The sequence below is a fragment of the Sorex fumeus genome, unplaced genomic scaffold, assembly GCF_029834395.1.
Source record: "Sorex fumeus unplaced genomic scaffold, SorFum_2.1 ptg000061l, whole genome shotgun sequence".
Lineage (NCBI taxonomy): Eukaryota > Metazoa > Chordata > Mammalia > Eulipotyphla > Soricidae > Sorex > Sorex fumeus.
The window spans coordinates 14,887,599-14,912,453 of NW_026606118.1; the positions used below are offsets into that span (position 1 = coordinate 14,887,599).

General features: G+C 42.4%; 1 protein-coding gene across 1 annotated transcript in view; it reads left to right on the top strand.

The window, feature by feature from the left end:
* Nucleotides 1-618: 618 nt before the first annotated feature.
* Nucleotides 619-24,855, top strand: part of PPIL4 (peptidylprolyl isomerase like 4) — a 32,946-nt gene continuing 8,709 nt past the window's right edge. Inside the window, exons 1-12 of the mRNA XM_056126023.1 lie at nt 619-783; nt 8,231-8,298; nt 8,383-8,447; nt 8,720-8,837; nt 9,596-9,738; nt 10,223-10,319; nt 11,534-11,650; nt 15,142-15,266; nt 17,792-17,858; nt 18,539-18,650; nt 20,158-20,254; nt 23,228-23,375. Coding sequence (XP_055981998.1) covers nt 714-783; nt 8,231-8,298; nt 8,383-8,447; nt 8,720-8,837; nt 9,596-9,738; nt 10,223-10,319; nt 11,534-11,650; nt 15,142-15,266; nt 17,792-17,858; nt 18,539-18,650; nt 20,158-20,254; nt 23,228-23,375 — 1,227 coding nt within the window. The 5' untranslated portion in view covers nt 619-713. The remainder of the gene's footprint in view (nt 784-8,230; nt 8,299-8,382; nt 8,448-8,719; nt 8,838-9,595; nt 9,739-10,222; nt 10,320-11,533; nt 11,651-15,141; nt 15,267-17,791; nt 17,859-18,538; nt 18,651-20,157; nt 20,255-23,227; nt 23,376-24,855) is intronic.

Consider the following 24,855-nt stretch of genomic DNA (forward strand, 5'->3'; position numbering starts at 1 on the left):
CGGGACGCCCGGTGCAAGGCAAGCATCTGACTCGCTGCATTACCGCTCCGGCCCTCAAAGGCTAAGTTTTTTTTTTTTTTTTTTTTGCTTTTTGGGTCACACCCAGCAATGCACAGGGGTTACTCCTGGCTCTGCACTCAGGAATTACTCCTGGTGGTGCTCGGGAGACCATATGGGATGCTGGGAATCAAACCCGGGTCGACCGCGTGCCTTAAGGCAAACGCCCTCCCCGATGTGCTATCGCTCCCGCCCCCACAAAGGCGAATTAGAAGCCGATTTAGGGGCAAGAAAGGCGCAGAGTCCCGGGGAGGGGGCGGGGAGAGGGGGGCGGAAGTCGGTGGAGCCGGGATCGCACCCGGGCTCCAGACAAGCAGAAAAGGGGCGCGGATTCCAGAGCCGCGTCCCAAACAGGGACCAAAACCCTTCGCCCAGACCCGGCTGAACCACAAGGCTCCCTACACCACCGGCACCCAAGCGCCAAGAGGGACTTCACAGCCCCACACAGCGGCCCGGGCGCCGCCCCCCTCTTCCGGAAGCGAGCCGAGCGGAAGGGGCGGTGTCGCGGGGGCGATGACGTAGAGGCGTCGCGCCGGAAGTGACGCGCGCCGCGGCGGTCGTCGGGCTGTGCCTGTCACCTCCAGGCTTGCTGCGGCGGTGGAGCTTGAGTAGGAGGTAGAGGAGGAGGAGGAGGAGGAGGAGGAGGAGCGGGCGCCATGGCGGTTCTTCTGGAGACCACTTTGGGCGACGTCGTCATCGACTTGTACACCGAGGAGCGGCCTCGCGGTGAGGCCCGACCCGGCCGCGCTCCGTCGCCGCGGCCGCGCGCTTCTTCATTTCCCTTTTCGCTCGGGGGTCCCGGCGTCGACCCCGTGGTGGCCCCGGGGGGCCGCGGCGGGGCCGTGTCTGGAGCGGACCTCGGGGTTGGGGAGGTTCTCCCGAGGATCCGGGTACCGGTCGTCCCCCAGGGCTTCGGGCACGGCGTGTAGCCTGCAGGCACGCGGGGCTGTCGCCTTTGTGCTTTTTTCCTGCGCGTCACCCGGGCGCGGAGCCACGGGGGGCTGGACGGGTGGGGGACGCCCGGGTGGGTGACAACCTTCGGGGAAGCCGGGGAATTGTGCGTGGAGGAAGGGCTGCCCTGCGGCGTGCACCGAACTCCAGCAAAAGCGCCGTCGATTTGTCTGCACGCCTTTTTTGGTGCCCACCCCTTGGGTCGAGGTCCTTGATGGGGGAGGGGGTCTTGGTGTTGTCAGTGCATCCGCAGGCGTCTTGCCCTCGTGGGTTTGGGTTTTTTTTTTTCTCCCCTTTTGGGGGAGGGGAGGCAGGAGACACCAGAACCCTTTTGAACGTCCTAGCGGTGTTGGAAAGTGCGTTGCTATGGAAACGGAGGAGCTAGTCGGGGCTCTGGGGGGCTCGGAGGAGCGGAGCGAGCAAGCGGAGAGTGCTGGACCCTTGAATTCGTTCCTTGGAAGGCGGGGTGGGGCGAGGGGTTTTTCTTCACAGTTCGTTTGGAAGTTTTTTTTGGGAAGTTTTCCGCAGCCAGGTCGTTGGTCGTGGTTTGGAGGAACGACCCCGTTCGGTGGAAGGTGCCGACAGGGAGTCTGTTCCCTGTTACGTTACAATCTGGAGTAGTTCTTGTATGACCTGCTGTGCACCAGAGTCTTGCTAAGGCTTTACGTGTAGAATGCAGGATTTTGAGGCCTGGAGATCGTTTTTTTTTTTTTCTTTCCTTTTTGGGTTACACCCGGCGATGCATGGGGCCTGGGGGTTATTCCTGGCTTTGCACTCAGGAATTACTCCTGGTGGTACTTGGGGGACCCTATGGGATGCTGGGAATCGAACCCGGGGCCGGCCGCGTTCCAGGCAAACGCCCTATCCGCTGTGCTGTCGCTCCAGCCCCATTGGGTTTTCTTTTTTGAAGGTCGTTGGCCGCTGAGTGGCGAATGTATCGACTGGGAAACGGGATTGCTGGAGAGATTTGTTGCAATCCTGAGCGTGCTGCTATGGAATGCAGTTTATTGATATATGCAAGAAACTTTGTGCCTCTTTTCTTGCTGCAAGCCCTGTCCCCGCCGAGACAGCGCCTCTCGTACTGTTGTTGCCTCTACCCCACTTTTCTTTTCTCACCCAGAAGTGGGCGTGTGTGTCGCTACTCCCGGTGCAGTACGCCTGGGATCTTGCCCGGGAATGAACCCAGGGCTCCTGCGTTCCCTCTTTGAGCGATCTCTTCAGCCCCTTTCTGAAGTTCCTTGCGAATCTTGTCTCCTCAAGAATGTACATTCCAAGAAGGCAAGGAACTGTGTTTCTGGTCTCTGTATATCCTGAGCACCCTCGTGCATTGCTACCGCTTGCAGGGTACACACAAGACTCTGCATATATGTGCATGTGTGGTTGTTGTCTTAGAGTCCTGTGTGGGTCATAGAAACTCACCTTAACAGTAAATAAAATAGATTGCTTTGTGTTACTGAAGAAAGCTTGGTTTCAAGGATGGTGGAATCCAGAGACTCAAAGTATGCTGCAGATTTTGTATTCTTTGTTGTTTTGTATTTTGCTTTGATTGTGTTGTTTCCTGTTATATTCTCTTCTGTGGAGCTGCAGCTAGCAAATGAGTGGGCCATTTCCTCAGAGGTTAAGGAACTAACAGGAGACTGGAGACTTGCAGCTAGCAAGCACAGAATGGATTAGCAGTATAGCTTGCAATACTAAAGATAGTGTTGAATATATTTATCAGTATGGGATTGGCTTTCTTTCTTTTTCTTTCTCTCTTTCTTTCCTTCTTTACGCTTTTTGGGTCACATCTGGCGATGCTCAGGGGTTACTCCTGGCTGTACACTCAGGAATGACTCTAGGCGGTGCTCAGAGGATCATATGGGGATCATATGCAGCCAACCCGCAGACCGTACTGAGGTTGGCTGTATGCATGTAACGCCCTCCCCACTCTGCTCTTGCTTCAACCTTGGGATTGGTTTTCTAGCTGGAGCCATAGCACAGCGGCAGGGCGTTTGCCTTGCACGCAGCCAACATGGCCGACCCAAGTTCGATTCCTCTGCCCCTCTCGGAGAGCCCGGCAAGCTACCGAGAGTATCTCGTCCGCACGGCAGAGCCTGGCAAGCTACCGGTGACATATTCGATATGCCAAACACAGTAACAACAAAGTCTCACAATGGAGACGTTACTGGGCCCGCTCGAGAAAATCAATGAACAACGGGAGGGTGGTTTGATGGTGTATATAACTACTTAATCAGTAAAAAGTAAAAAGACTTTGTTCCTTCTTTTCCCTTACTATTTATTATATAAAACTTAAAAGCATACACAGAAATAGTAGGAGGCAGATGAACCTTAATGTGTGAATCACCAGTTTTGTTTTAATAGTTGTCGGTGCAGAGATGGTATAGGGGTTAAGGCACTTTCCTTGTGCATACCAACATCAGTTTGATCCCAGGTACTACATATGGTCCTTAGACATTACCAGGAGTGACCCCTCAGCAAAGAACCAGGACAGCTATCCCTGAGTACTGCTAGATGTGGCTCTCTCCCCTTTTCTCCCTCCCTCCCTCCCTCCCTCCCTCCCTCCCTCCCTCCCCACAAACACCCCAGTTGTTTTGCACATAGATGTCATTGTTTTGTTGATGTCTCTGCCTCTGTCAAAGTTTTGTTAATTCCTTAAGAGGGATTTAACTAATAAGTAGTTATTTCAATCTATAGCTTTAAAAGATACTTTTATTTATTTTTTGCATCTTACCCAGTGATCACAGAAGTTACTCCTGGCTCATGCACTCAGGAATTAATCCTGGCGGTGCTCCGGGGACCATATGGGATGCTGGGAATAGACCCCAGGTCAACTGTGTGTAAGGCAAACCCCCTGCTTGCTGTGCAATGCTCCAGCCCCTAAAAGATACTTTTAAAAGTTGCCAAAAATCATTCACATTTGAAAAAATTAGCAGTGATTTCCAAATATTTTCACATTTTCTATTATCATAAATTCAACATATTTGATATACCTTATTTTTTGGCAGCCTAGGGATTGAACCAAGGTCTCATGCATGTAAAAAGACACTTTATCAATGAGCCTTATCCCAGCAGTTATTTTATTTTATTGTTTTGGGGCCCCACCAGGCTGTACTCAGTGGCTGCATCTGGCACAGTGCTGGTTTTTGGGAAAGGTGTCTTTTCTGTTTCTCAGACTTGAAGGACCTTGGAGCACTACCGCCAGGACCCCATATGCAAAGCAGTTGCTCCATTTGGTCCATTTCCCAGCAAAAGTCATATATTGTCTGTCAATATATACTACGAAATTAAATTTCATAGTAAAACCAAGGGGAAAGTGTAGATTTTTCGTTTACCTTCACACATGCACAGTGTGTCTTATTTTATCTAATTTCCCTATCACGGTGATAACTTTGTTATACATTTCTAACTTACCAGTTGAACAGTACAATGAATGTTTGTACATTGAACATTAGAACGTTGAGTATTAGTACTCAGTGATACATATTTTTTCTCAGTGGCACATTTGATGAGCTTGGATTGACATGTCCTGATCACCCAAAGTTCATAGTTATTATTAGCGGTGACTTTTGTTTGTTTGTGCTTTTGTTTAGCTGTGCCAGGGGAATCGAATCCAGGGCCTCTTATAGGCTAGGCATATTCTCTGCCTCTCAGCCTCTCCTGGCCTAGAGTACATTCCTGGTATCCGTTCTGTGGTTTCGGACAAATGTATGCTGACTTGTGTTCACCATTATAGATAGGCTCATGCTGTAATTTCTTTCCTTAAAATTATTTTTGTTTTTCAGTAAGACTTTAGGGAAACAGAAAGGAAGGGGGAGAGTAAGGCAGGGAAACTCTCAGATTATGTGAGGGGTTTCCTAAAGCCGATTCCACCATAGTTCTTGCCAACCATGGATCTCTTACAATTTCTAGATTTTCCTTTTCCAGAATGTTATCCTACCAGATGGAATCAAACTTTAGGTAGTCTTTTCTCATTGGTTTATTTAATTTAAGCATTTAAGATCCATTGACTTACTAAAGGGCCTCTTGATTGCTTCTTAATTTTGGTAATTTAATTAAAGCTGCTATTAACCCTAAGGTTTAATATGCAGGGTTTAGCATGCACGTGGGTCTGGTTGCAGGGTTTTGCATTAGGACTGTGTCTAGTTCTACAAGAAACTGCTACAGAAGGGCTGGAAAGATAGCGTAAAGGACTAAGCACATGCTCTGCATGTAGGAGACCCGGGTTCAATCCCTGGTACCATACGGGCCCTCATGCTTCACTGGGATTGACACCTCAGCGCCACCTGGTGTGGTCCAACTTCACATCCGACCCCCCAAAGACAAATTCCCAAGATAAAGTTGTATTGATTGATATAGCTAACAAATACCTTTTTATTTATTTTTTACTTTTTGGATCACATCCGGGTTTCCTGGTGGTGCTTAGGGGACCATAAGGGATGCTGGGAATCAAACCTGGGTTGGCCGTGTGCAAGGCAAATGCCATACCCACTGTGCTATCGTTCCAGCCCCTAGTTTATTTTTTAAAAAGTTTTTTTGTGGGGGCTGGAGCAGTAGCACAGCGGGTCGGGCATTTGCCTTGTATGCGGCCGACCCGTGTACGATTCCCAGCATCCCATATGTTCCCCTGAGCTCCGCTGGGATAATTCCTGAGCGCAGAGCCAGGAGTAACCCCTGGGTACTGCTGGGTGTGACTCAAAAAGCAAAAAAAAAAAAAAAAGTTTTTTTGTGTTTGGTTTATTTTTTGGGGGGTACACCCAGTGATGTTCAAGGGATTACTCCTGGCTCTGCGCTAAATTACTCCTTGCAGTGCTCAGGGGACCATATGGGGTGCTGGGGATCAAATCCAAGTGCCTTGCCCTCTGTATTTAACTCTCTGGCCCCTAAATATCTTTGAATATATAGTCTCCCACCCTTTTTTTTTTCCTCCTTGAAAGTTGGTGGGACAGAATCTCGGCCAATTTATCAGTCATTCTGAATTTGATCTGTAATATCTTTTTGATCTGTAATTTGATCTTTATGTTTGTTTGTTGGACCCACGCCTGGTGATGCTCAGGGCTTACTCTTGATTCTGCACTCAGGAATCATTCCTAGTTTGGGGGACCCTGTGGGATGCCGGGGATCGAACCCTGGTCGGACACGCAAGGCAAATGCCCACTGCACTGTCCTATTACTGCCGTCCCTCTAATTTGATCTGTAATATCTTTTTTGACTCAACAATATGTTAAGTTCTGTTTCTTCTATTTGTTTTCTTCTTTGCAAAAATATTTAATATGCGGTATTTTATATTTTTAACAACATTACCTTTGAATTTTACTTTTAAGATGTTAGAATTAATGGGCTCAAACTGTTCATTCAAAAATTTGACTACCATTTGTTATTATTGCCTAGATCTATTAGTTTTGCTTCCTAGTAAAAGAACTAGTATATGTTTAATAATAACAAAGCAAGTAAAAAAAATCTTGGTCTAGAAAAACAGTGAAAAGTGTGATATTCAAGCTTTTCTTACAGTTTGGCCTTTTCAATTGTGTGTGTGTGTGTGTGTGTGTGTGTGTGTGTGTTTTGTTTTGTTTTGGGTTTTGACTCACTTCTGGTGGTAGACCATATGGGGTGCCAGGGCACTATTGCTCAGCTCTCCCCCTCACTTTTTATCTACTGTTCGTCTGTATTGCCAGAGTAATATTAAAAATAGATCGTTTTTACCCTTGTAAGTAATATTTTAACTCTTGAAGGCCTTTTTTGGGGGGAGGGGAGCCTTCTTCCTGGCTTTGTGCTCCCTGGGGTTGTCTAGGGGACCATGTGGTGCTGGAGATTAAACCTGGGCCTCCTGCAGGCAAAACTTGTGTTCACCCCATTGACAGTCTCTCCAGATGCCTCCAGGCTCTGTAAAATTAGGGGGAGTCCCAACTCTGTCCTATGGTGCGCGTGGCACCATACAGTGCTGGGGATCAAACCCTGGGTACTTTCTCAGACCTTAATCCACTTATTTTAAATCTCTACGAGATCTCTACTTCTTTAAAATCTCTACGAGATCTTTTTATTTCCCTGGCCAGAAACAACAGTTCTCTGCTTTGAACCCTGTGGCATTTTATTTTTAATTTGTTTTGTGTTTCAGGCTACTTGCTCTGTGCTTAGAGGCTACTCCTGGCTTGGCCTGAAGGGGTCACTCTCTGCTGTGCTTTGGAACCATTCGGTGCCAGGGATTGAACTCATGTTTCCTGCACACAAATCATGTACTGCCATCGGTTGGACTCTCTCTCTAGCCCCTTGTGGCATTTTACCTTTTTTTTTCCCCACTATGTTTTTTGGTTTAGATGCCATACCGGGCAGTACTCAGGGCTTACTTCTGGCTCAGTGTTCAGGGATTACTTCTTTAGGGCTCAGGGGATCATATATGGTACCAGGGTTCAAATCCAGATCAGACATGTGCAAGGCAGGCTCCCTACCTGCTGTGCTGTTGCTCCACTTCCTCATCTCACCTTGTGGCATATGAAGAACTACTTTTACCATTTTACTTCTTGGGTAGCAGAAACAGTATTATCAGATATGTCCAGTATTGAAACTGCTTGTGCCTTGGTATAGAGAGCCAGTTTAATAAAAATTCCTTAAGAGCAGGGATAACCTACATATCGTTGTCTTTCTGATTTCTATTTTACTTTTAGAACTGGTAAGACTGTTTCTTCACAACTAGATGATAAATTTCTTAGAGGGAAGGGACCACGTTTGTGTACCAGTTACAAGCACCTAGAAAATGCTCAGTGTTTATTGGTTCGAATGTATCTAAGAAAACTGGTACCTAGTAAGGGGATGGATTTTTGGTAAGGGACCATTTAATCACAATGGGAACTAAAATGGCTCCCAGTTTGTTTTCTAATTTAATATAATTTGTACACACCTTAGATCTCTGGGTTCTTTCACATCCTCTTTACTTTTTCTTCTTACATAACCAGTCTACTAATTAACAGTTGTTTATTCCCTGATTATGTGTATAATCTCCATGAATACAAATGCTTTGGAAATATGGAAAAAAGAGATCAAAAATATACTTTAATGCATTTTGTCTTTTTAAAGACATTTTCCCTTTTGCATGGTTTTGAGTATTTGGCTATTATTGTACGGGTTTTTTTTTTTTTGGTGATTTTAGAAATTAGATTATGATAACTGCTTTGACTTGAAAAAGTTTTGTAAACCACCATGATAAATTTAGTGTTTACTTCTTTTTCAGCTTGCTTGAACTTTCTGAAGTTGTGCAAAATAAAATATTATAATTATTGCCTTATTCACAATGTACAGGTGAGTTGGTATGTACTAGTTATATCTTTTAAAAAAATTGAAACCATTGACCAAATTCTGAATAAAGTATTCTATATATTATAGAGGGATTTTATTATACAAACTGGAGATCCTACAGGCACTGGCCGAGGAGGAGAGTCTGTTTTTGGGTAAGTTTTTTAATTTTGCTTATTTATTGTTATATTTTATTTTTTTAATGGACTAAAATTTAAATAGCTTCTTAACATTGTTAATGGCATATTTTCATTTTCATTTTAAAATATGTATTAAATATAAAATTTCCTCACACATTTTCTAACTATAGCCAAAAATGTATTTTGAATCATAGTGGCATTTCTGTGAAGAGTCTTTAGTTAGTATTTTTATATTTTATTTTGAGACTACTTCTCTTTTTATAATCTTTCATAATATGTGCTTTCAGTCAATTGTATGGTGATCAAGCAAGCTTTTTTGAGGTGGAGAAAGTGCCAAGAATTAAGCACAAGAAGAAAGGCACGGTATCAATGGTGAACAATGGCAGTGATCAACATGGATCACAGGTTAGGAAATAGGTGAAAAGATGAGTTTTGAATTAAATTGATATGGGAGGAACTCCCAAAGTTGCTGCTTTTTCAGTGGCGGGGTGGGGGTGAGGGTTTGGGCTATAGCTGGTCATGCTCAGGGCATACTCTTGGGTCTGCTCAGGCATCACTTTAATAGGGTTCAGGGGATCGAACTGGAGTAGGCATTGTGCTGGGCAAGAGCCTTATACCCTGTCCTATTTCCCAAAGTTATTTCTTTTTATTTATATATATTTTTTGTTTTATTGTTTTGGGGTCACAACAGCTGTACTCAGGAATTAAGTCTTAACTCTGTGGTCAGGGATCATTCCTGGTGATGCTCAGGGACCATATGATGTTCACGGGACCATATGCACTGTAAAGCAAGAGCCTTATCCACATTCGTCTCCCCAGTGTTGTTTGTTTGTATGTTTTAAAATTTAAAATTTTTTTTTTTTTTTTTTTTGTTTTTTGGCCACACCTGGCTGTGCTCAGGGTTTATTCCTTTTTTTTTGTGCTCAGGATTACTCCTGTCTCTATGCTCAGGAATTATTCCTGGTGGACTTGGGAGACCACATGAGGTGTGGGGGATTGAACTGAGTTATCTGCATGGAAGACAAGTGCCTTATTCTCTCTGTATTCTCTTTGTACTCTCTCTCTCTGGCCCCTCTCTGGGATTATTTGAAGATTAAACAAGATAAATTGATTGCACTTTGAATTATATTTATGTATTTAAAATTCTTTGTCTTTTTATATAGTTCCTTATTACCACAGGAGATAATCTAGATTACCTTGATGGTGTTCATACAGTGTTTGGAGAAGTGACAGAAGGCATGGATATAATTAAGAAAATTAATGAGACCTTTGTTGACAAGGACTTCGTACCTTATCAGGATATCAGGTGTGGTTACAAAAGTGTTTGCGTTTTATGGAATGTGTTGAACTCCGTCTCACCTGAGTGACAGCATACAATAGAATTAGATACTGCATAATTCTAAAATGCAATAAAGGATTGTTAGAATCCTAAAAAATTTTCGTTTTTTTTATACTTCTACAAATTATCTATACTTATTTTGGGAGGAATTACTGATTTTTCAGTCATTTAAAAAATATAGATTATTGAGCAGTTTGGAAAAATGTACTAAGAAATTTGTTATGTCTTAGTAATGCAGAGTAATAAATACTACAAAAGCCAGTAGCACCAGTACTCTAGTAAAATTCTTTTTTTTCAATCCTTTAATTTTTTTTTATTTGCTCTGATAACATTCTTATGCAGTAAAGAACTCATTTCTTTTGGCATTGCAAAGACTTAAGACATACATTACAATCTTTACAAAATCTGAAATAACTTGAAAGTAATGTTTGACTTGGATTTCTTTTGTAAGGATAAATCATACAGTGATTTTAGATGATCCGTTTGATGACCCTCCTGATTTATTAATTCCTGATCGATCACCAGAGCCTACAAGGGAGCAGCTAGATGTAAGTCGGGTTCTCTTTTCATGTAATGTACATGAATATTGATATTTTATATAGATTCTGTTTGTTTCTTTTTTATTTAATTTTGGGGGCTTTGGGGCCATGTCTAGTGCTGTTCTCTATGGTTACCCCTGTGCTCAGGGATCGCTCCTGCTGGTGATCAGTGAGACCACCCATGGTGCTGGGAATCAAACTGGGATCAGCCTCATGCAAACAAACGCCTTCACCCCTACTACCTCTCCAGCCCCAGATTCAACTTCTTAAAACATTTCTTTTGAATGGTTATACTGTTTATAATTATCATTATCATTTTTACTAGAATAAGTTTTGTGTTAGAGAGATACTCATTTTTTCATAGACTTTGGTCTTGAAGCTTTATGAACACCTTGGAAATGTTCCCCTCTCTCTCTCTCTCTCTCTCTTTCTCTCTCTCTCTCTCTCTCTCTCTCTCTCTCTCTCTCTCCCTCCCATGCTGTACCTAACAATGCTCAGTGGCTACCCCCCCGACTCAGTGCTTGGGAGTCTCTCCTAACAGTGCTTAGGGGACCACGCAGTGCTGGGTTGAAACTGGGCCTCCTGCATGCAAAGCCTGTACTCAGCCAACCTTGAGCTCTTTCTCCAGCCTCCCTCCATATTTTAAGGTTAAATGTTTGCTAACCAAATTTAGCTTTGTAGTAGGGAATATGTATCAAAACAAGCATGGTGGGATCTGTTACTTATTTGCTAAGATCACTTATCTTCTGCATTTAAGTAGTATTTAATGGTCTAATTTCTGTACATTCATTTTAATTTTTATAAAATCAACTGGACTAATACTAACTACCTGAAATCAATTTTTAGAGTTTTGATTTTATTTGTTTCATTTTGGATTTTGGGTCACTTCTGGCAGTGTTTGGAAACACATGTGCTGCTGGGAATTGAACCAGAGCTGGTGGCATGCTGTATGGGCGCCTTATCTCCTTTACTATTTTTCAGAGCATTTAGTTTGTTTTTCATGCTAGTCTTAATACATTTGATGGAGTTAAGACTAAAGTATGTCTTCCTTGTGTGTGGATTTATGTGTTTATTTTTGGTGACTGATCGAACCAGAAGGTTCTCACATATGTGGGGAAAGTTCTCTATTGCTGAACTACATCTCTGCCCCCTTAGGTTTTATTCTTTAAATTTATATTAAAGAAATATTTTTTAATTATATTTCTCTAAATTCTGCCTTATAGAGTGGGCGAATTGGAGCAGATGAAGAAATCGATGATTTCAAAGGAAGATCAGCTGAAGAAGTAGAAGAAATAAAGGCAGAAAAAGAGGCCAAAACTCAAGCTATTCTGTTAGAAATGGTAAAATAATTTATCTTTTGTTCAAATTTTTGCAACATCTTCAGTTTTTTTTTTGTTTTGTTTTTTTGTTTTCTTTTGGCTGGTGGGTGGGAAGGAGTCTTCACTCCTGGGTTCTGGGAGCCACTGTACCCCTGTAGTGCTTGCAACTCCATGCGGTACCCTCTATCAGAGAGATTGCCTGGCCCTATTTGCAAGTATTTAAAGCTTATTCACTGTGAGCTAGTGTTCAGTCTTTGACAACCTTAAAATGTTAAAAAGCTAAGTTGTCTGGATTAGATTTTATATAGTGTAAAAAATGAATTCTAGATAGTTCCAATGCTCTTTTGGAAAATAGGGTTTAACAGTAGCCAGAATCTGGAAAACAACCTGAGTGTTCAAGAACAGACGACTGAATAAAGAAACTATGGTATTATCTACTCAATGGAATACTATACAGACACTAGAAAAAAATGGTAAAAGGTAAAGGTAAAGGCCCTCCCGTTGATCGTCGATTTGCTCAAGCGGGCCCAGTAACATCTCCATTGGAGACTTTGTTGTTACTGTGTTTGGCATATTGCATACTCTCGGTAGCTTCCCGGGCTCTCCGAGAGGGGCGGAGGAATCGAACTCGGGTCGGCCATGTTGGCCGCTTGTAAGGCGAACGCCCTACCACTGTGCTATCGCTCCAGTCATAAAATTTGCTTATAAATGGATCGACTTGGAGAATATCATGCTGAATGAAATCAGTCAGAAGGAGAGGGGCAGATATAGAATGATTGCACTCATTTGTAGGATATTAAAAAAACAATCTGAGACTAATATCTAAGAACAGTAGAAACAAGGGCCAGGAGGACTGGTCCACTGTTGGAAGCTTGCCACAAGTAGAGGGGTGCAGTTAGGAAAGAGAAGGGACCACTATGACAGTGATAGTTGGAAATGACCACTCTGGACAAAAATTGAGTGCTGAGAGTGAGTAAAAGGATACACATGTGATTCATTAAAAAAATTGAAAATAACCAACAGTCTCATTTTTAGAAGGAATTATGTGTATTACCCAAGATTTACTGACAGCTAGTGCTCATGTTCAAAATTCCTAACATTTCTTGCATATTTCTAAGTGGCAGTGTATAACTCTCTGAGAGAATGTTTCAGAAAGATAACTTTTAAAAGTATATAGCAGTTTCTACAAAGATAGTGAATTTTTAAGAATATGAAAATGACAGTGTTATATAAGTGCCAACATAGAAGGTGTGTCTTTTATTTGTTAGGAGAAAAACATATACTCTTTTTTTTTTTTTGCTTTTTTTCGGGGGGGCAGTCACACCGGGCAATACACAGGGGTTACTCCTGGCTCTTCACTCAGAAATTACTCCTGGCGGTGCTGGGGACCATATGGGATGCTGGGAATCGAACCCGGTCGGCCACGTGCAAGGCAAATGCCCTACCCGCTGTGCTATTGTTCCAGCTCCCAAAACATGTACTATTATAAAATAAAGAAATTAAATTTCTCTTGCACTACAGCTGAAAATAAAAGGGGGCTTAAAAAAATTTATGAACTGAGTTGCAATTGTTTTTCCCTTTTTTGGTTTGTTTTGCAATTGTTTATATTAATATAACTTTTTTTTGTTTTTGCTTTTTGGGTCACACCGAGTGATGCTCAGGGGTTTCTCTTGCTCTGCACTCAGGAATTACTCCTGGCAGTGCTTGGGGGAGGCTGGGGATTGAACCCAGGTTGGCCATATGCAAAGCAAACGCCCTACCTGCTGAACTATCACTCTCGCCCCTATTCGTATAATTTTTAAGTATTTATGCAATTGAATTTTTAAATTAATTTTTAATTTTTAAAATTAATTTTTATTAAAAACACCGTAACTTACAAAGTAGTTCATTATAAAGTTGTTTCATTTAGTATTCCAACACCACTACTCTGACCTTCCCTTCACCAATATTCCCAGTTTTTCTCCTAATCCCATCCATGTCCCATGAGGCACATAACAAATTTACTTTATTTTGCTTATTCCAACAAAACTTTTAAGAAATGGCAAATAGAATGTTCAGATACTAAATCATTAAAAGCCAGTCTGTGATTACTGTATGATTTTGACCTATGTAAATAAAATTAAAACCATTTAATACAATATAAAATGCCTATTTTCATTTACATAATGGTTTCAACTCAGGAATCTAAAGTATATTTCATTAAATTTTATGTTCTATTTGGATCTCATTATGGCAGAAATCATGTCTCACCTGTCATTAATAAAACTTTTAAAGCAAATCTATGTTAATACATTATAGAGTTTACATGAAATAGGTAAGGCCTACATATATAAATTTCCCCCCTATACTTTATATAAACACTGCGGTTAACAAAATTGTTCATGATGATTTTTTACAGGCATTCAATATTCCAACACCTGTCCCAACACTATAACACCATTTCTCTACCATTGTCTCCCATTTTTCCCACCCACCCTGTAAGCCTGCCCTCATAGCAGGTCCTCAGTAATTTATTCTATATCGTTTGTTACCAATAATTAGCTAACAGAATGATCAAAAAATGTTTCCTTAGAAGAAAATTAGTATAAACTGTTGTGTCTCACCATGGAGAAATTAAGACCTTGTCTAAGAGATTACTAAGATGTTACAGGTTAAACTTTTTGTTTATGTTTTGTTAATTGTGATTGGTTGCCTTTTACTTTACATCCCATCCAGTCTGGCCTGCTGCTTCTGTATAATCACTGTTGTAGAGTATGGAGATGTCTAGGAAGTCCAGAATTTTTAATGGGGTAATGTAACTGGAGTTAAACTTTTAACCAGGTGGCGCAGTGATTAATTGCCTTGAGTTTTGCTTATCTTTGTTTTTTTTTTTGTTTTTTGTTTTTCTTTTTGGGTCACACCCGGTGATGCTCAGGGGTTACTCCTGGCTCATGCTCTCAGGAATTACTCCTGGCGGTGCTCAGGGGACCATATGGGAATCGAACCTGGGTTGGCCGCATGCAAGGCAAATGCCCTACCTGCTGTGCTATCGCTCCAGCCCCATATCTTTGTAATTTTTAGGAGAGGGAGGGGCGGGTGTTTAGACCAGCTGTACAGATGGTTCGGTTCTTGTACTCAGAGGTGCTCAGGGCCAGCTTGGTGAGTGCTCAGGGGCCAAGGTTTACCTAATGATGCTGATGCTGGTGCCTGGGGTTGACCTGGGTCAGGTGCATGCTAGGCAGCTGCTCTTAACTTGGTGAGACATTTAAAGAATTTGCAATGAGGTCTATGAGGTGCCAGTCATGATGGTCACACAAAAGAGACCAGTAAATATTAGCTATTAATACTGTTACTGTTACTGCCAGGACAGTAAAACTTTGAATTTGGAATTCTTTCTTAGATTTCTTTTCCCGAGCTTAAGGTGTCTAATGTAAATTAGATATTTGGGGGGAAATCAGTATTGTAGACTTGAACATGGTATTTAGAATAGGAACTAAATGAAGGGATTGACTTAATGTTCTTATTTATTTTAGGTGGGAGACCTACCAGATGCAGACATTAAACCTCCAGAAAATGTCCTATTTGTGTGTAAATTAAACCCAGTCACTACAGATGAGGATCTGGAGATAATATTTTCAAGATTTGGGCCAATAAGAAGGTAATCTTTAGAAATAGTGAAAGACTCAGAAATATTAGGTATTGGTAATTTGCGAATAACATTTTTTAAAATTTATTTATTGAATCACTGTGGGAAAAGTTACAAAGCTTTCAGGTTTAAGTCTCGGTCATGCAATGATCAAACACATTTCCCTTCACCAGTACTTACTTTTTGTCACCAAGAACCCCAATATACCCCCCTCCCACCCCTCCCAAAGCCTGTGAGGCAGATGAATTCTGCTTAACACTCTATCTACTTTGATTACATTCATTATTTCTACAAAAGATGCACCATTATTGTTTAGAGTTTACACCCAACAATCAGAACTGCTGAAAAGGCATTGTGAAATAGTGTGTTTTCTACAGTTAGTTATGAGAATCATATGATGTCACACGGCCGCAATAGCGGCTGCGTGGTTTTGGATTTCTGATATTTTACTTATTAAGCCTGGAGGGATTTCTGCCAAGAGCCAGATAATTACGAGATTGGTTTCTGTGGCTCTGGAGCCTGGCCATGCCGGAGAGCCGCTCATGGTGGGCAACTCGTGACCTCAGTAGGGCGTGAAGGATGAGCCGGGAACGGTCCCTTTCCCATGAGGTTTCAGTTGCCCCGTCACTGCCAGCTCATACCTGGCTTTCCAGAAAGCTCCGAGGATTGAGTGACAATCATGTTTGGTCTATAGTCTACTTTCAGCATGCTTCTCCCATGATTGCCACTCAATGCCTCTTTTGCAAACCACAACACCCAATAGGAGAGAGAGAACAAAAGGGAGTGCCCTGCCACAGAGGCAGGGTGGGATGGGAGGGATGGGAGGTGGGAGGGATACTGGGACCCGTGGTGGTAGAAAATGGGCACTGGTGGAGGGATGGGTACTTGATCATTGTATAACTGAAACCCAAGCACAAAAATTTGTAAGTCTACAACTGTACCTCATGGTGTTTCACTAATAAAAATTAAAAAAAAAAAAAAAGATCTGAGGAGGCAGCCATCTTGCTGCCCAGGGGGAAAAAGGCAGAAGGGAGCAACACCCCTTCCCTCCCGGGCAGGCATGGTGCCATGGATTAACACATAGTCCATTCACTTTTCTGCCGCAAGCTGCTGGGCTCTGCAGCTAATGACATTTTTGATGAATCTGAAAATTTAATTTTGTGTGGGCATAATGTGTTAAGTCTTTTGGACAGTAGGAAGAAAAGTGTATTTGTGTAGATAAGTAAATATCAATATATATGCATAATTGAATTGATTTTTCTACATGCAGCACAAAATAGAGAGTGAGTGGGCAGAGAGATAGTACAGGGGTTAAGGGGCTTGCTTTATGTGCAGTCGACCCTGGTCCAGTCTCTGGCATTATACACATTTGGTCCCCTGAGCACTGCTAGCAGTAGCTTCTAAGCACCACTGGGTATGCCCCCAAACTCAAAAACAAAGTAACAGTAAGTGAATGCAACAGGTTTAAGTATGATTCGGTGTTATTCAGAGAGCCCAGCAAGCTACCAAGAGTATCTCGCCTGCACAGCAAAGCCTGGCAAGCTTCCCGTGAGGTATTCGATATGCCAGACACAGTAACAACAAGTCTTACAATGGAGACGTTACTGGGTCCGCTCAAGCAAATCAATGAACAACGGGAAGACTGTGCTACAGTAATATCATTGAAGAAAAAAAAATTAAATACCTATCCAACTTTATCCCTTTTCTCAGAATATATCACTTGTATGACTTGTCATTCCGTTGATATCGAGTTGCTTGAGCAGGTGCCAGTAATGTCTCCATTCGTCCCTGTTGCGTGCTAGTGTAGCCCAATGGCATCTGCTCTCTCCAGGAATACGTAGAGCCTCAAACCCCCCGGCCCTGATTTTGAATATAAAATAAAATATAAATACTGAACAAGGATCTAGTCAAAATCATGACAAAACAGTATATATCATACTTTAAAAAATTGCTAGTTTGTACTCTCTCTGTCTCTGTCCCTCTCCCTCTCTCTCCTCTTCTCTCTCTCTCTCTCTCTCTCTCTCTCTCTCTCTCCCCCTCTCTCCCTCTTCTCTCTCCCGACCTTCTCTACCTCTCTTCCCCCCCTTTCCATCCTCCAGTGCTCAGGGCTAACTCCTGGCTCTTCTCTCTGGGATCACTCCTGACAGGGCTTGGGAGACCATATGGGGTGTTGGTGATCAAATCTGGGTTCGCTGCCTACAAGGCAAATGCCCTGCCCACTGTACTAGCTCTCTATTCCCCTATTCTTTCTATTTTTCACTTACAGATACTTCATATACTGACTTCTTGCCACTAAGGAAGGTTGGGATTTACTTTTAATTTATGGTTGCCAAAAAACATTTAATATTTTTTTCATACTTCAGGAATTTAAGACTATAACTCTAAATAGTATACTTAGAGTAGAATAAGTATTATTGATGCCATTTGGAGAAATGTGATTTAATGAACTTAAATTTCTTTGCCCCTTAACTCTTCATTTTCTTTTTCATTTTTGAATAGTAAAAGTGAATGCCTTTTCTTTAATTTCAAACTTGCAGTTGTGAAGTTATCCGTGACTGGAAGACAGGAGAATCTCTATGTTATGCTTTTATTGAATTTGAGAAGGTAAGGTATAAATACAGGTATTAGCTTTGGTGTTTGGTATTGTTTTTTGTTTGTTTGGTTTTGGGGCCACACCCAGCAGTGCCCAGGGCTTACTCCTGGCTCTGCACTCCTGGTGGTGTTCAGAGGACTATGTGGGATGCTGGGGACTGAACTCAGGTCTGCTGTGTGCAAGGCTAGCACCTGACCTGCTGTAGTATGGTTCCTGCCTCATATGTACCTTTCTAAACCTGTTTTCTTCTTGAGAAATAGTGTCACAGAGTTGCTATTAGAGTTAATTGGGGATAGTAAATCCCAAGCATTTAGTAGCACTTGGCACATAACAAACATTTAAATGTGCTTGAGTGATAAACTTTGTATTTTCTGTATTCTGGCTACAGAAATCTATTTTTGTAGGTTTATTGTTGGTTTTTTTTAATTTTTACTTATTTATTTATTAAAAAATTTTTGGCTTTTTGGGTCACACCCGGCGTTGCACAGGGGTTACTCCTGGTTCATGCACTCAGGAATGACTCCTGGCAGTGCTTGGGGGACCGTATGGGATGCTGGGAATCGAACCTGGGTTGGCCTTATGCAGGGCAAACGCCCTACCACTGTGCTATCACTCCAGCCCCCTTGTTGGTTTTTTTAAATGAATTTTAAGAGTGCTTTTATTATTCTTGGGTTTTTGTAATTACTGTTAGGAAGAAGATTGTGAAAAAGCTTTCTTCAAAATGGACAATGTGCTTATAGACGACCGAAGAATACATGTGGATTTTAGCCAGTCAGTTGCAAAAGTTAAGTGGAAGGGAAAAGGTACGTTGCTTCATTTATTTTTTTCTTTGCTTGCTTTTTTTCCTTTTTGACTTAGGATAAACAGTCATTGATGTAATGCCTACAGTTTCTGATTCTGCATAGTTGCTCTTTAGTATCCCAGACGAGGGAGATGTCAGTGTATGTCTGCATTATATTTAACATCTTGCCCTGCGATTCTTGGCCGGTGGCCAGAGGTTTATTGCAAGGACCAACAGATGTCTGGATCCCCAGGCTGCCCCTTTGGTGCTCCCTGACCTCCACAGCTGCATTGGTGCTGCTCAGGGAACAAGTTCCAAGGGGTGGAACCAGGGGCAGCTGTATGCACGGCGTGCGCGCGCCTCAACTCCCGGACTCTCTTCAGAGTCTCGCTCGTCAGGTTTTCTTTTTGAGTATGAGAGTTTTCAGTAGTACTGAGATTATTTCTTTATATTTGCAGTAGGGCTGGAGTGATAGCACAGCGGTAGGGTGTTTGCCTTGCAAGCCACCAGCTTGGCCGAGCCGGGTTCGATTCATCCGCCCCTCTCGGAGATCCCGGCAAGCTACCGAGAGTATCTCGCCCGCACGGCAAAGCCTGGCAAGCTACCCGTGATGTATTCGATAGGCCAAACACAGTGACAACAAAGTCTCCAATGGAGACGTTACTGGGCCCGCTTGAGCAAATCGATGAACAATGGGAGGACAGTGCTACAGTGCTATTTGCAGTACTGCTACAGCAGTTCTCTTTTGTAGGAAGTCAAGACGTTATCTCCACTGTTCTCGTAAGGTCTTTCCTCCATTAGCTTACTTGTTCACAGTTATGTAGAGTGTTTTATACATACTTCATTTAAAATTGTGTTTTAGGTTACGTGTCTGTTGCAGTAGTGATAGCTTGTGTGGTTTTGTTGTGCAAGATTACTAGACCTCACCATCACCAGTGCCCACCACCCTCCACCACACTCCTTACGTCATTTCAAGTCTGCCTCTTGCCTCTTCCTTTTCCACCCCCCTGCTACTTGGTCATTTCAGTTGTGTGCTCAGAAACTACCAGAAATAGGGGCCCTTTCCTTGTTTGTTTCTCTACATACCACAGATAAGTGAAATCATCCAGTGTTTGGCAGTTCTCTTTCGACAGATCAGAGGATTTCAGTGTTTCTACTTGAAAACTGCAAACTCTTTCAGATCTGAGACTCCAGATCCCAAGCCCTCAATTTCCTCTGGACCTAATGTTCTTCAGGACTTAATGGCTTTTCTAAAATATTGCAGTTTTCAGTCTGTCATTTGAAAATTTGGTGTTGTAATCTTCGCATATACCGTTAGGTGGCAGCATATGGTTACATAAATGGGTATCTAATTTCAGTTAAAATGGTAATAGAAGATGAATTAAGATGATTTTGTTGTTCTCAGTCTTTTCTTCTGTTCCCTGATAATATATGCCATCTATAAAAATAGCTCTCATATATTACATGTTTTATAGATTGTTGCTTTTGATCAATTAGGTGATTTTTTTTTTAACTTCTTTTTTCATTAGGTGGAAAATATACCAAGAGTGATTTCAAGGAGTATGAAAAGGAACAAGATAAACCATCTAATTTGGTTCTGAAAGATAAAGTAAAGCCCAAACAGGAGTATCCTTTACAAGACCACTCAGTGTGTCGGTCAGCCTGGAGAGTGCTGTGTGATACGTCATGTGTAGACTCAGGGTCCTAACTCCTGGTGCTTTGTAAAATGTCATGTAGTATATTGTTCTCTCTCTCACATGCTCTTTGCCTCTTTGTTGGTTTTTCTGTGGTGTGGAGAAAGTTAAAAGTGAAAAATAAAATTGGGGCCAGAGCGATAGTCCAGCGGGGCAGCCATTTGCCTTGCCCGTGGCCGACCCGTGTGTGGTCCCCAGCATCCCAGAGGGTCCCTTGAGCCCTGCCAGGAGTAATTCCTGAGTTGCAGAGCCAGGAGCATCAATGGGTATGACCTAAGAAGCAAAAAAAAAGTGTTGAAAATTGTCTTCAGTATCATTATGTTTTGATTCTGCGCCACACAACAGTACTCAGGAACCACTGCTGGCTCAGTGCTTGGGGGTCAGACCTGGGCTTCCCTCATGCCGAACATGCACGCTAGCCCTTCCTTTGAGCATCCCCCTGGCCTTTTAGTATCTTTTAGGTCCCTCCTCTTTTGTTTTAATTTTATTTGGTGTCTACTTTTGGGGAGGGGGTGTGTAGGGGTGGGGTTTGCACACCAAACAGTGCTCAGGGCTTACCTCTGAGTAGCCCACTATATTGTCTAGCAGTGTACTCTCTGCTCTATAGGCTCTTATGTGCTTTCTACTCTATCGTTGTTCTTGGTTTTGGCCCCACACCTAGTGGTGTTCAGGATTACTCCTGGTTCTGTGCTTCAGAACCACTCCTGGTGGGCTTGGAGGATCATTCGGGACGCCGGAGATTGAACCTGGGTTGGCCAGGTTCAAGGCGAGAGCCCAACCTGCTGTGCTGATTGTCTGGCCCCAATGCTTTCTATTCTTGAGGTTAATATTCAGATATGATTTATAGTTTTTTATGTAACTGTAATGTCTTAAATTTCTCATTAGAGAAATTTCCTTATTATAGTTAAGCCAAGTCTTTTGTGACCAGTGTTTGTATGTTTAACTTCTTTGGAAATGATGGCTATATAGATAGCAAAATCCTATGGTTTTCTTACTTTTCTTTGTAAGAAAAGTCTGGAGTGATAGCACAGTGGGTAGGGCGTTTGCCTTGCATGCGGCTGACCTTGGGTTTGATTCTTCCATCCCTCTCGGAGATCCTGGCGAGCTACCGAGAGTACCCGCCATGACAGAGCCTGGCAAGCTCCCCGTGGCATATTGGATATGCCAAAAACAGTAACAACAAGTCTCACAATAGAGAAGTTACTGGTGCCCGCACAAGCAAATCGATGAACAGCGGGAGGACAGTGCTACAGTCTTTGTAGTCTGTCGATCTGTTATTGGACTCCTGTTGTGTGCAAGAGGTGACTTTTTTTGTTTTGTTTTTTTTGTGCTACACTCAGTGCTCAGGGCTTACTCCTGGCTCTATGCTCAGGGATCACTCCTGGTGGTGCTTGGGAGACCATATATGATTCTAGGGATTGAACCAGGTCAGCAGCGTGCGAGGCAAGTGCCTTACTGGCTGTACTTGGCTCTAGCTCAAGACTTGACTTTTACTGGATTGAAAAAGAAATTCACTGACGTTTAACTTAGGGTCTTACAAGGTGAAGATAAGAAACAGTGAAACATACTGGTGTCTTTTAACTTTTTTTTTTTCTTTTTGGGTCATACCCAGCAGTGCACAGAGGTTACTCCTGGCTCTGCAGTCAGGAATCACCCCTGGCAGTGCTCGGGGGACCATATGGGATGCTGGGAATTGAACCCAGGTTGGCCGCATGCAAGACAAACGCCCTACCCGCTATGCTATTGCTCTAGCCCGTCTTTTAATTCTTTTTACTGATTTTTCTCATTATAAGTCTATCACACTATATAATGCAGAGGTATTTTTGTCCTGTGATTCTTTCTGAAGTTAAGAGGTTTCTTTTCCTAGCTTCTTTGACATTTTAGTAATCTTTTTTTCCAGTCACTATAGACATACTTTTTTAAGTATTCATCAAGGAAAGATGACTATCAGGTTGATTTTTGTTTCTTTTTTTTTTTTCCCCCCTCCTGAACCCAGGAAGGCCACCTAGAATACAAGCACCTTACTCACTGCACTATGTCTTCAGCCTCTCGGATTGTTCTGTTACATATTCACTATAGAAAAAGTATAGACTGTGTGTAATGCATTAGGCATTGCTGGTGTTGGAGCAGGAAATGTCTGAAGTACACTGACTTAATGAACATGGAGACTTCATACACAGACAGACCAAGTAGTAAACTAAGATTTGATCTGAAAGATGAAAATTAGGGGAGTGTGGGTGAGATCTTAGAATCATAAAAAAGTAGACCTGAGATTTTGTTTACTTGCCAAATTTTTGAAATTAAATGAAGACTGTCCACTTGTAACTGCCATTGGAGGAGTACGTGTAGGACACATGAAAGGAAGTATATTCTTAGAGCAGAAAGTGGAGGTAACTGTGGGTGATAAGAAAAACTGCAGGGGATTAAAATGCTCTGAGTTCCAGATATAGAGTACTAAGAGTTTAAAAAGGAAATTTGGCATATTTGTGAGTCAGGTTTTAGTCTTCTAGTGAAAGTGGTATGTCTCTACTGCCTTGTGTGGGCTACTAAGCACTTGTGATTCATAGGGCTATGTAATTAACTGTGGGGTGAAAGTTAAACTTTGGTTTAATTTCAGTTCATTAAAATTTAAATCATAACTGGTATCAGTATGATGTTTTCACCAATTTGGGTGAGGGGGCCTACACCCAGCAGTGCCCAAGGGTGCACCTGACTGAGCACATTATATCATGTACTATCTCCCCAGTTCTATGTTTTACTTATTCTATCTTTGTGAGTTTTTTTGGGGGGGGGGCTATGAAGCTACATTTGAGCCTCATGGCTTCCTTTGTTTTACCAGATGTGTATTAGTTATAATGTTTTACCGTCATCAGTTACCTCGTTTATCCTTAGCTAGTCTCTACAGCGCAAAATACGATCTAATATTAGATGAGCAGGGGGAGGACTCAAAGTCAAGTCACTCACACACAAGTAAAAAGCATAAGAAGAAAACTCGTCACTGCTCTGAAGAAAAAGAAGATGAGGACTACATGCCAATCAAAAATACCAATCAGGTACAGGACTTTACTAATGTCCAGAGTTCACTGCAGAGAAATGAATGTTTTTTTTTTTTTGTTGTTGTTAATTACATATCAGGGTTGTAATTTAGGGAGTAAATATGTTCTTCTGAAAGAGGTGGGTATGCTCCAAATTCAAAACAGCATTTCAGTAGGGCAGTGGACTTTGATTTTCAAGAATAATTGTCAAAGGAGTTGGAGAGCTATCATGGGTGAAGTGTTTGCTAACCCTGCTTTGATCTCGGCGCCATATACGGTCTCCTGAGCACGAGACAGGAGTGAGCCCTGAGCACCTCGGACTGTGGCCCAACCCCCTTTCCCACAAAAGACTATATCACAAATTTTTTAACATTGTTTTTGAAGTTAGTTAATATGGCCCATGCTGAGAAGCAGCAGTGATTTCTTTACCTATGGAGACTAGCTTATAAATAGAGGGGCCAGGGAGATACCAAGTGGTAGGGCACATGCTTTACTTGTGTGAGGCACTGAGTTTGGTCCCATGTAGTAAGCGAGGCTTGCCAAGGCCCAAAGCATAGAAACAAAAGAATTAATTTTGTTACTGTGCTAAAAAATACTCCTTTATGTTAATTTTATTTTATTTTTTAAAAACTTTTTATTAGTGAAACACCATGAGGTACAGTTGTAGACTTACAAATTTTTGTGCTTGGGTTTCAGTCATACAGTGATCAAACACCCATCCCTCCAACAGTGCCCATTCTCCACCACCACTGATGAAGTCTTATGTACCACATTTGTAGTTGTTGAGTATTTAGGATCTAGAAACATTTATGCCCTGCTTACTGATTGTATGTATGAAATAAAAGTAGCACTGATAATTAGCTTGATCGACTCCTAGATTTACCTGAACAATCACTGTCACTGTCTTCCCGTTGTTCATCGATTCGCTTGAGTGGGCCCAGTAACATCTCCATTTTGAGACTTCTTGTTACTTGTTTGGCATATTGAATACATCACGGGTAGCTTGACAGGCTTTGCCGTGCAGGCAAGATACTCTTGGTAGCTTGCCGGGCTCTCTGAGAGGGGCGGTGGAATCGAACCCGGCTCGGCTGGGCTGGCTGCATGCAAGGCAAACGCCCTATAGCTGTGCTGTCGCGAAAACCTGAACAATACTTTTTACTTATTTATTTTTTGGGTGGGAGGTGGGTTTGGGCCACAACTGATGGTGCTCAAGGGTTACTCCTGGCTGTGCACTAGAGAATCATTCCTGGCAGGGCTCAGGGGACTGTATGGGATGCTGGTGGTTGAACCCGGTTCAGATGTGTCCAAAATGTGTGCCCTCCTTGCTGTACTATAGCTCTGACCCTTGAGCAACACATTTTCTAAGACACTAAAAAATTGGCCGGCCAGGGGTGTGGCTTGGATGTGTGAGGCCCTGGCATTGGTCTCTGGCACTGCAAAAAACGTAAAGAAAGGACAACAATGGCTTAAAGAAAATTGCTGATAAAGAGAATAAATT